General features: G+C 43.8%; 1 protein-coding gene across 1 annotated transcript; it reads left to right on the forward strand.

Annotated features, from left to right (window-relative positions):
* The first annotated feature begins 9661 nt into the window (after positions 1-9661).
* Positions 9662-12065, forward strand: LOC124695284 (probable protein phosphatase 2C 31). The gene is given in 5 exon segments (XM_047228144.1): positions 9662-10237; positions 10240-10953; positions 11049-11162; positions 11588-11852; positions 11950-12065. Coding segments are annotated over 5 exon segments (1785 nt in total).
* Positions 12066-12933: the final 868 nt, after the last annotated feature.

The raw sequence follows: 12933 nt of genomic DNA on the forward strand, positions 1-12933 counted from the left end.
TTGGTGGGGATAGGAGTCAAAGTTTTCCTCCTCCTCTTGAGAGTAGCTTCCCTCCTCCAAGTATTCCTCGTTACTAGCGTCTATATACGAATACGAGTACACAATCACCACACAAATACTTGCATGCTATACTAAAACACGCAAGAGGGTTCACTCAACTAATTCTAACATCACATCAATCATGGCATGGTGGATTACTTGGTTTGTTCTTATTTAAGAGAAAAATAATTTCCTCTCATTATAAGTTTTTATTTGATTTGCTATCTTAAATCTTTAGAGAAAATAATTTCCTCTCATTAAATCCTATCAAGATTTAATCTCCACAAATAATAATAAGGTATGAAATATTAGTTGACCAAGGTCAACATTTCATATCTATTATGAGGGAGTAATAATTTAAATGAGGTGCTACCCCTCATACAATTTAAAAGTTAACATTTAAATGGTTTAAAATCTCTAAGTAATAACAATCGAGAGGTTTATTAGCCTAATGTCATTTCCTCTTATTTTATTACTTAGGATCAAGATTTAAATGAGAGAGTAGCTCTCATACTATTCATAAGATTTAAATTCCACAATTTAAATGCACTAGAAATGGCTACTTAACCATTATTTTGATCCAGTACATGATCATGCAAACAACTTGGCTATATTATTGCATAAACAATTAAAGAACATCAATTGTGATTTATGAGAGTTGGAATCAACTAAAAATCTATTTTGGTTGAATTTTAAATTAAGTTTCAATTTGCAAAAGTCTCTGAATTGTTATTTTTAGCATTTTAATTCTACTACGAATTTGGAGATGAGACCAGTGGCATTGGCTAGATAATTTCATTGGCTTTCCAACGGTATAAAGTTTGCTAGATTTGGATTGGTAGATTTCAAACTATTTAAATTTTACTAAAGCATCTGCAGGGCATTTGAATAATTATTAAACCTAAATTTGAATCGTTGGGCTAGGCGGGAAACGCTACTGGGCCAAAACAGATTTAAAATACACATCGCAGCCCAACAAGCAACTGGTGCATTTGGGCCGCCCTGACGAGGTGGGGGCCACCCGTCAGTGGCTTTTAATCAGCGAAACGGTACGAGGGAGATGGACCGAAGGATTAGAACAAGATCGTGCGGTCGGTGATCGTCGTCGTCTCCGACGAGCGACGGGCTCACTGGCGGCGAGCCTAGGGGGTCGGGGGGAGTACCAGGCCGTCGGAGAGGAAAGGCAGGCTGCTCGGTGAAGTGGAAGTAGATGAGGAAGCGTCTGGTGCAGCGACGGCGCTCGGCGAGGCTCCAGTCGAGGCAGAGGTTCCGCGGGCTTCGGCGGCTTCGAGCTCTCGATTGGTGCTGCTCCGGCGAGGTGGGGTGAAATTGATGGGTGGAGAAGGATCAGTGATGAGAGGGGAGCAAGTTGTGTGAAGAAATGGAGGGCTGAGCTCCTCTATTTATAGCAGATGAAGGGTGGCCGACGGGTGCTGTGGAGGAGCGTCCATGGCGTGGCGCCTCCAGTGCGCGAAGGGGCAAGGCGAGGACGGCTAGAGATAGGCATCGTCCTGGCGATGCTCAACGTGCAGCGACGCAGAGAAAAGGGCGACGGGATCGCTCGAGCGCTTGAATGGAGAGCGGCAGGGCGTGCGGCAGGATTCCGTCGAGGATGACGGCGACGATGCAGGGGCAGGCTAGGGCGCTTGTCTAGCGTGTAGAGGGTGGCGAGTGGATGCTCGACGCAGGTGTAGCTGGTGCAGGGGAGGACGATCACGCTCGAGCGCGCGACGTACTGGCGCGGCCAGAGCGCGGTGAGCGCGTGCACCGGCGTGCACTAGCATCGTTCTGGACGCGTGCGTTCTGGCCAATGCCGTGGCTTGGCGAGCTAGGGCTGGGTACGGTGAGGTTCCTCGTGCTGCAGAGATGCTCCAGGACAAGGAGATAGGTTGAGAGGGAGGCCAGAGAGAGATGCCAAAGGTGGCCGGCATGGTACGGGTTGGTGCCTTTCTCCTCCATTTTCCACTTTAAACGACGATGGCAAGTACTAAGCTTGATGCAGGTGATGCAGAGGAACCTAATGATCACGAGTTAAAGGTGGTTTAGGCAAGAAACCGGCGTGTAATAGCATGTAACACTAAACTGGAAAAGTGTCTGCAAGGTGTTCGGCATAATGCCCGCAAGAACATTTTGGATGAATTTTGGAAGTATTTTTGGTACAACTCAATTATATAATTAATGTGAAGGATTGGTGGTGGTGGTATTCATTTTGACGAAGATTTGCAAAATTTCAAATGTGAGATGATCTTGTTTTCATGCTCGGGTTCCATCTTGGCAAATCATTTCTGGTCAACCTAGTCAACTCTAGCCCTGGTGGTCAACACCAACATTGTTCATCATCACTTGGTCTTGGATGAGGTGGTCTTAGTTGACCAAGTCTGGTTTAGGAATAAAAAGATAAGGAGGGACAAAGTGGTGAAGAAAATAAAAAGGTGACATATGACCATTATCATATGTGTGTAAGTTTTGAGATTTGCTTTGGTTTGATTCTTGTTTCTTTGATGAAATTGTGTTTGTTTATCATATCTAAGCATTGTACAAGCAAGAGATCAAGTAATGGTGGCCTATGGTGAAGATTTGCAATTTGGCCTAAGTTGTATGTGAGTGAGAAATGGGTTTTTCTCATTTTCTTCTATTCTTCCCAATTTAGGGTTAGGTGATCTTAGTTTAGGGTTTAATAGCAAGTGCTCAACATATCAACACTCATCATGGCAATTGCACAAAAGAAAATCACAATTATGCATGAAACTATATGTGACACTATATGCATAGAAAAAGTTTTTGTTTGTTGCAAAATTTGAGTAATTGAAACTCTCTCTTGATTTTATTATTGTTGAAACTTGGGATGTTACAATTTCACTCTCGGTTACTTCTATCCTTTACCATTCCTTTATTATTTCTAGCGTGTATCTTGTTAGTTGCTTGTATCTTGTCATATAGGTAGATTCACATAGTTACATGTCTAGAGAGTATACCTATTATGGGAAGTGTAATTTAAAAAAGAATTACATTTTGATTAGCACGTATTCAAATTCCCCATCTAGGTGCACATACGATCCTTTCAGCATGGAGTGCTTCAGAGCGGCTGGGTTAGTGGTTTATTGGGGGCCAGGAGAAATCTGTGTCGACTCGTTTGACACTAATGCAGAGACCCCTGCTGGTGCCGCCGGTCCTTCCCGAAGGGCGTCAGGTGTACCCCTTCGCCACTCCCCTCAAAGTATCGGGGAAAACCCTAGGATCGGTCCGGGCAACAGCCTCGTCGTTGTTGCAGCCCTTCATGAATCATCAGTTCCAAGTACTATGGTGGTGGGGCGATGAAGGGTGCATCGGTTGCGGACCATCTTTGCCTTGCCAATCTGCCGTTGTTGGCACTGTTTTCTTTTTTAAAAATTATTGGGTTATTCTTTGTGCTAAGGGTCTACCAGTTATCGTGTAGTTTCTATATTAATATAGCAGAATGAAAGCGTGTTTCGAGGAGTGACTCTTTATAGGGTTAAAAAAAATGTGGCTTCCAAAACTATTCATATCTCTAAACAAGCTTCATATTTTCTCGAAGAATATTCCCGCACTTCCCGCACATATTCGTGGTACAAAGAGTGATCATTTTCGCTTAAATAAAAGCAAAAAATAAAGAAAATGGAAAATGAATATGAAACGAGAAAAAAAAAACTGTGCTGGGCTGCACCGCGGGAGATGGCCGCGTGGCCTTGGCACCGAGACGAGTGGCGCGCGGCGCGGTGGGTGGGCGGTTGGGATGCGCCAAGAAGCTCCGGCCGGCGAGGTCTGACCCTGCGCTCCCAAACAGGAGATCATATCCCATCCGGTGCCATCCATCAGCCGGTGATGCCAGTGTGTTTGTCACCTTCCACTGGCACACCGCACACGGATTGTAGCGCACCCCGCCCATGGTCTGACCTTCCTTCGCTCGCAGCCCATCCTTCCCACTCCCACGTCACCAATCTATCTTCTGTCATTTACGATCCAAAAAAACTAATAACATTTATGCCAAGCAAAATAGTATCTTCTGTTCATTAACGCCGAGGCAGTTGAGAGGAGATATGGGGTGCTATCCTCTCCCAACATTACCTCCACCATTACCACTCGATCTCTTTTAAATGTTGCGCTCCAAGAAGTTGCATTGCATACTGCCCAGTAATGCTACATCTATAGAAATTAATGTACTCTTATTATGAAAATCATGGCTGCGAGCAAGTTGGAAATCCTCTAGGTGTTACCTTCACCTACCACACTCTCTTTTACGCTGCATACCGTCAGCTAAATAAATAACTGCACGATGCACTCAATAAAAATTATTTAATGCATGTAAATCACGGCTCCCAACAACTAGGAAAATCCTCTACTTGAGTACACTATTAACCCTAGCAATCGGACCAACTGGCAGTGGAAAAATCATTAACCTCGCTCCCAATGCTCGGGAAGGACTACCTTTATTTTCATAAATACGGCTTATAAATCTGGTCCAAATTCAAATCTTACCGACTTCTGCCAAATATAAAGAAGAAAGTGGGGACATTACAAAATATATTTTACGGCGAATCTACTAAATATTGATTTCGTATCATACATGCTAGTAATATTTTTATCTATAACATTGATCAAATTTAGATGATGTTAACTTTCGACTAATTTTTTTACGCCTTATTCATTGGAGCGGATGAATTATCCGTGTTTTCCTTTTTTTTACATCATAATGCAATATATGTATTGTAAAATATATATTATTAGAAAGCTTAGATGTTCTACTTTCTAATGATATAATTTTTATATTATACAAATAATATTATGTTAGCTAAATTGGTAACCTAAGAATACGTGCAAGCCCTATAAACTGGGACGGAGGTAGTAGATTGCAACATTATGTTTTGGAGAAACAAACTGGAGAAGTTTGCATGTGGACCATATATAATAGATCGCCATCGAACTGAGATGAAGCTAACAATTCCTTCAAGGAAAAATGAAGCTAATAATTATCACACTATTTGCTATGGTCACTCAACTATCCCCCACCCCACCCCCACAATATTGCTTCTTTCACGTTATGTACTTGGCATTCACCTAAGATGAATGGCCCTAAGTTTGTTCAGATATATTTTCTCAACAGTAACAAAATCACATTCACAAAAACATAATTTGAATATAACCGCACAGTATTTCAACTTCACGTCGCATAATCAAATAATTTTCAACATAAGAAATATATTCTTTACTTAACGGGCCATATAAGGATTTAACCACTCAACGAAACTATTGCGAGAAAGACATGCCATTTATACTATTGTACTGCCGGCTGATTAAATAACCGTATGATAAGTCTCCGATACACTCTACAGAAACTAATGTACTCTATGGACCATTACCACACCCTCTTTTATGCAGCGCTCCGAGCAGCTTGGAAATCCCTTAGGCTGACCATAGTGCTAGTATCATGCACATTGGTCCCACAAAAATGCTGATGTGGCAGCTAATTAAGGAGGAGAGAGGAGATTAGAGTAACATAGGTAGATACTGTATCATAGCGCATGTCACGAGAAAAGTTAATACCAAACAAATATTATGCACAAATTTACATTGAGATTCTAAAAAGCAATAAATATAGCATGACTATGATAGTACTACTCCACATGATACTTACCACTATAACTAGCCTTACCTTCACCATTACCCACACTCTTTTATGCTGCTCCTGCTCCAGGGGTTGCATCCGGTCAGTTAAATAAATAACTGTCCGATACACTCTACGTATAAATCACGGCTCCCAACAACTAGGAAATCCACCAAGCGAAAAACGAAATCTTTCTGTCATTAACGCCCAAGCACTTGAGAGGAAATATGGTGCTACCGCCTCCCAATATTACCTTCACGATTACCACTCTCTCTTTCATTCTGCGCTACTGTCAGCTAAATAAATAACTGTATATGTTATGTCTTGGATACACTCTACACAAATTAATGGACGAACATCACGGCTCCCAACAACTTGGAAATTGGCTACTCATTATTTCGAGTAGGCGCGCACCGGAAATAAATTCAGAGCATATTACTCCTGGCAATCGACTAGCTGGTGATGGAAAACATCATTAACCTTGCTCCCAACGTCCGGGAAGGATTATACTACATTCATTCTGAATAATAAGACTTACTATAAATTTAGTGAAAAATCAAAGTTTACTAAGGTTAAAGAACTATAAAGAAGAAAACATAAATATCTACAGGATGAAACAAGCATATTATAAAAATATATTTTACAGTCTACTAATATTGATTTGGTACCGTATGTTCTATTTTTTTATCTATACCATTGGTCAAGTTTAGAGGATGTGTACTTTTGACTAATTTATACACCTTATTTTTTTTGACAATAATTTATACACCTTATTAGTTCGTTGGACCAGAGGAATTACCTCTATATTCATTCTTTTGCTGGACATCATAATTTAAACTCCAACATCTCTTAAAAAAATACTCCTAATTTAATTGTTCTTCACAAGAATAAAAATACAAGCTTTTTTCGATAGGGATAAAAGATGACTGCTTCTCATATTGTTGAATAATTTAGATGTTTATTTATGTCGTGCGATTTTCTACGGGAAAGAATGTCATTGCAGTCTCTCTCTCTTCATATAGAAGACTATAACGCTAACTATCTTAAATAGATTGCAGAATTGTGTTTTGGAGAAACCAACGGGAGAAGTTGCCATCCGTTATATGTGCATGTAGGTCCTTGTTTAATAAAACGGATGTTAGCCCTATTACCATCCAGTTCAATGAGACTACTTATAGTGGGAGTAACATTTTTTTCGAAAATGGGCACTTTATTACCTTAAGCAGTTGACCCGGCTTCTGATAGTGGGAGTAACATAGATAGTAACATTACACATTTCAAAATATTTTGGTGACATAACATAATAATAAATGAAGAAAGACGAGTCGGTAACTAGCTAGGTTACCATAACATCACACTTCTCAAGACAAAATGAGTCTACAACCTAATAAATATGACCTTGCATGGTACCACACATATGTTACTACCCACAATAGAGATAGTAACGTAGAGCAGTATTACTGGGAAATACAATTCGGCTCCTGGGTGCGTATGTTCCCTCTACCAACAAACCATATTTCAAAGTGTGAAAAAATTTTGACAAAAAATTCTACATGTACATCTCCACAATATATGTGTATGCGTCAAGTTGCACAAAAAATAATCTTTTTTGTGACCTATGTAAAAAAGAGAAAATTTATCCTGTGAAAAGCATTGTTTTCAGCACTGAATTTTATCTTTTTTACACACGTAACATGATAAGTTTATTTTTTATGAAACGACTTTGTGAGCGCGTAGCACGTGAAGATGTACGTGCGTCCACTTACACCTCAGCTAAATACTATAACTTTGTCTTCGACCAAGTTCCCAAAAACCCCACGATGCAGTCAATTTGGAAATCGAAGAGTCTGCCCAAGCTCAGGGTGTTCACATGGCTTCTGACCAAGGATCGTCTGAACACTAAGGATCTAATGCTCCGAAAGCATTGGTCTATTGATGATGGTCCGACCTGCGTTCTATGCTCCGGACCAGATGTTGAGACACGCGACCACTTATTTTTTCAGTGCTCCTTTGATGCCTCTTGTTGGAACTGCGTTGGCATAAGTTGGGACTGCACACAGGAAATTTCTCACCGTTTTATCTTGGCTAGAAACGCTTTTGCAGGCCCATATTTTATGGAAATTACGGCGTGTGTTGCGTGGAATATATGGAAGGCAAGGAATGATCTCATTTTTAAGAATGAAAGGCCATCTTTGGGTAGATGGAAGGTGCTATTCCAGAATGATCTTCTGCTTCATCAATATAGAGTGAAACTAGATATGGTGCAACGTCTGCTTAGTTGGATTCAGTCTACTTTTTCCCTCCTTTGAAAATGTATTTGTCCTTCCTCACGCACTTCTACCCCCCTTAGATCTTTTGTAATTCTTTGTACTTGGGACCTGCTCCCTTATTATATATAAAAAATCTATACCGTAGGGGATTCCCGTACGGTCATGCCCCAAAAAAAAACAGATGTACGTGCGGATTTTTTGTTTCAATTTTTTTAAAATTTAAAATATGTGTAAGATGCATTTCAAAATATAGGGAGCATATGATCCCATGTTCGAAAACACCACTCCCAGTACTACTACTCTATATTACTCTTCACTATGACTAGTTTGAAGTTAACAATTCCTTCAGGGAAAAGGAAGTTAAGAAGTACCATACCATTCGTTATGGTCAGTTAGCTATTCACCCCCCCCCCCCCCCCAATTCGTTGCATGCATTGATGCATGCCATACTTTTTTTTGGTATGTCCAACTTTGTACATCAAATAAAAGGTGAGTCCTCTTTCAATAATCAAAACAAATATGTTGGTGTTATGTGTGTTTTCCTTTTGTTGTCGAAACATTAGCCGATATTGCTTCCTTTCAAGATATATATTTGCCATTCACCTAAGATGTAATGACCCTAATTTGTTTCGCTATTTTCTCAATAGTAACAAAATCACATTCACTACACAAACATATTTTGAATATAACCACACAATACTTCAACTTAACGTCGCATAACTGAATATTTTTCAACATAAGAAGTATATTCTTTACTTAGCGGGGCAATATAGGGATTTTACCATTCAACGAAACTTTTGCGAGAAGATATGCCATTTATAGAGAAAGATATAGAATCTAGAAGGACGGTTTGCGCTAAATAAGAGCATTACTTAATGTGCAGTCCGCATTTCATTAGCATCGTCGCAACCGGATAAATGATTTTTAAATAATCATATAGCACGCTGATTTCGAATGCGACACGATACATCTGTCGAGTAGTATAGTGCGGTCATTTACGCCTCATCATCTGCCGCCCACGGTGCCTCGTGTCGACTGAACTGGTGACCTGTCACCCACCCATTTTTGTCGCTCGCTACATCGGTAGAGTTGAAACTGCACCTCGGTGCCTCGAAACATATGTATTGTCCGTCATCATATCTTCAAGATATCAAAACGGTTGTTCATCGAATAAATAGAGGCATATCTCCCACCGAAAAATTATTGTTATGATTGTCCGCCAGCGCCCTCCGAGCTCTATATAAACCGGAAGCGAGACCATTTCAATCCATCCCAAACTCCTCCACAACGCTCTCCGAGTTCTATACACCCCGGAAGCGAGAGCATTACAATCCACCCAAACTCCTCCACAACGCCCTCCGAGTTCTATATACTCCGGAAGCAAGAGCATTGCAATCCACCCAAACTCCTCCACAACTCTACCAGTGTGCCATGGCTTCCCAAGTCCCAAGTATGAAGAAGCATTGCTTTTGCTAGCAAGAACACTTGAGGTAAGTTTCTGTCAAAAGAAAAAAAACAACAACACTTGAGGTAAGTTATAGGGTAGCCGGAGCAAAAAAGCCGCCATATTCACTAGTCTAAGGATGGCATACCGTTGATTGCATCACTCAACTCCAACTATAGTCAATTCCCATAAACAAACTACCGTTCCCCTACCCCTCGCTTTCCCAAAAGGTCAACTCATCCACCCCCTATTCCGCCGCCAAAATCCCAAACCCAAGGTAACAAAATGGGCAATGGCATCACCAAGAACCCATGCTTCTCTGGGGATCCCTACGCCACTGCCGTCCCTTCGGACCCGCTCCCCGAGGATAGCCATGGCCACTCCTTCATGTACGTTCCTACAAGTGCCGCCTTCGCTACTTCGGCGTCGTCTGAGACGTCCTTCTTCTCGCTGTCCGGCGCGGCCATCAGTGCCAACCAGGTGACAGCTGCGTCGATGCCGTCGTTCAGCCTTCTCAACCAGATGACGTGGCCACAGTCGTCTGCGTGCACCTTCGAGAGCTCGCGCTCCTTCGCCTCCGTGCCGCTCCAGGCCGTGCCGAACAGGATGGCTATGTCCGGACCGCTCCAGTCCATGTCCAGCCGCTTCTCCGAGACGTCCGGCACGGCATCCATGATCTCCAAGTCCGGCACGCTGGACCGCTCCTTCTCGTCGTCGTCCTCCTTCGTGAGGCCCCAGGCCAGTATTTCTCATCTCATCGCTGAACGTCGTCTGGCGCGCTCTCAAAGCCACAATGAGCGATCGCTCGTTGAATTCTTGGCCAGAGCCGCTTCCAAGCTCCGGTTCCGGGGTCCTCGCGCCTAGGCCTCCTGTCAGAGGGACCTGCTGACGCGGCAAAGACGGAGTCCTCCAGTGACGGGGACCCCCGCTCGCCGCCGAAGAACAATGTGCAGTGGGCGCAGGGCATGGCCGGCGAGGACCGGTTCCACGTGGCGGTGTCCGAGGAGCACGGCTGGGTGTTCGTCGGGATTTACGACGGCTTCAACGGCCCAGACGCGACCGACTACCTCTTCGCGAACCTGTACGTCGCCGTGCACCGCGAGCTCAAGGGCGTCCTCTGGGACGACAACGAGGGCGGCGAGCCGGTGGCCAATGCCGATCACCCAGATGGAGGCAACGACAGCCCAGAATTTTACCGTAAGCCGACGAAGAGGGGACGAACGGAACAGCTGGAGATGCTCGATGGTGCCACAACCGGGGGTGGCTCAACGAAAACAATTCAACGCGACGTCCTCAAGGCGTTGGCCCGGGCGCTGAGGAAGACGGAGGAGGCCTTCTTCGAGGCAGCGGAGCAAAACGCGGAGGAGAGCCCGGAGCTTGGGCTGATGGGGTCGTGCGTGCTGGTGATGGTGATGAAGGACAAGGACGTGTACGTGATGAACGTTGGGGACAGTCGTGTGGTACTGGCGCGGAGGCGGGAGGCCGACATCAGGAACATCATCGGCAAGGCGAGGCAAGAATTGGACGGCCTGCAGACCGTGCAGCTCACCGCCGAGCACAGCACCGCTGTTGAGGAGGTACGCACCATAATCGATCGTTTCTTCAGTATCATGTACTGTTTCGATCATCGATTTGTGGTTGACGGAATCGATCTGGGTTCTCGGTGATGCAGGAGGTGATGAGGATCAGAGGCCAGCATCTGAATGATCGCAACGCCATCATCAACGGCAGGGTGAAGGGGCAGCTCAACGTCACCAGAGCATTTGGGGCGGGCTACCTGAAGCAGGTACACACCAATCAAACAGTGTCTCTGTTTCTTCTTCAGTTTGCATGTTAGACTGCTAGGATTTGCTTTATGAAATTGCTATCGGCCTAGCACTGTGGGGCTAGCGGTGGGCATTTCCAATTAATTTCATGAAACAATTTCTGCGGACCCTTTAAAGTCATACACTTGATTAGTAACTGTCCTACAGTAGCTCAATAGCGTTGTTCATGCCATCTCTGTTCACGAAGGGCCTAAAAGTTGTGATCGTGACATGAAATTCATGCATCCCATCATGCAAACGTGCAATGTCAACAGACCAGTTTGGTGCTTGTTCCTGTTGCACTTTTGCAGCATAAGGAAGTAGTTAACATAGCCAAGTCATCGAAGTTTTCTTGAAATGTCAATCTGCATCTCTGACAATTACATATATTTTTCTGACTTGGCAGCCAAAGTGGAACAATAGGTTGCTAGCAGCGTTCAAGGTTAACTACATCGGCATGGACCCCTACCTCAACTGCATCCCGTCACTGTGCCACCACCAGATCGGTCCAGAAGACAAGTTTCTGGTGCTGTCGTCTGACGGGCTCTATCAGTATTTCACCAACAAGGAGGTTGTTGATCAGGTCCAGATGTTCACAGCCGCAAATCCCGAAGGCGATCCCGCACAGCATCTCGTCCGAGAACTTCTGCTCCGGGCTGCAAGGAAGGCTGGTGAGCAACCAACTCTATCTCCTCTGGCAGTGGCAGCACAAATCATGTATACACAAACCAGCTTACTGACATTGTTCATATGCCGATTGATTTTCAGGTATGGAGTGCCATCAACTGCTCGAGGTGCCGCACGGCGACAGGAGGAACTACCATGACGACGTGTCGATCATCGTGATCTCGTTCGAGGGGAGGCTCTGGAGGTCGACCTTCTAGGTGGTGGCGTTGGTGGTACATATATAGTATGTCCTCAAGTTGAATAAGTTTCAGCTCGAAAATAAGAAGTTGAATAAGTTTCAGATGCAGGGTGCCTAGTAAGCAGTTCAAGGAGTTCTAGAGTTGTCTTGAGAAATCATGTTCCTTTTTTGCCGAAAGCCCGAAACTGTTGTGTTTAGTTCGGCAGGAAGGACTCTAGTAGTAGTAGTAGAAGTACTAGTAACCTTATTGTAATTAGGTTTTCCCGGCAATGGTGCTGATAGAAAGAAGAATGGGAAATGGTATATGCCGAATAAGAACTGCTCTGTTTGGTTCATTTGCCAATGCATGCATAACTAGCAACAAGATCGGGTTTCATCTTTTTTTTGAGAAAAATGCAAAATACAACCACAATTGAGATTAGGGTTTAAAAAGACGAACAGTGCGGCAAATTTTAGTTGAAAAAAAACTATCGTTCCTAACAGGCCAGTTCAGGTGCCCTAAGCGAATTTTTGACCGGTGGATCCCAACGTGTAGGCCTACGTGACACGTTTATTTTGCAGAAAAAATACCTTCATACATTGTAAATTCTTATTGTGTGGGCTTCTTGCTTCTTGCCTTCCCCTACTATTTCTGGTGCCCTAAGTGTGTTTTCCAATGTGGACCCCAACGTGCATGCCTACGTGGCACCTTTATTTTGCAGAAAACAAAATCCATTCACACAGTCTATCCGTCAAAAGCGAGTCTCGAATTGGTCCTTCCTGGACGTGTCGGTGACCCTTGGCTTCAACGCCGTGAGGCTCCAACTCAAGGAAGGGGAAGCACAACATCGCACATGTGCACAATGACCGTGTGCCATCAAACTCTACGGGCGGCTTCAAGCATGGCA

Source organism: Lolium rigidum, chromosome 3 (assembly GCF_022539505.1).
Source record: "Lolium rigidum isolate FL_2022 chromosome 3, APGP_CSIRO_Lrig_0.1, whole genome shotgun sequence".
Classification (NCBI taxonomy): Eukaryota; Viridiplantae; Streptophyta; class Magnoliopsida; order Poales; family Poaceae; genus Lolium; species Lolium rigidum.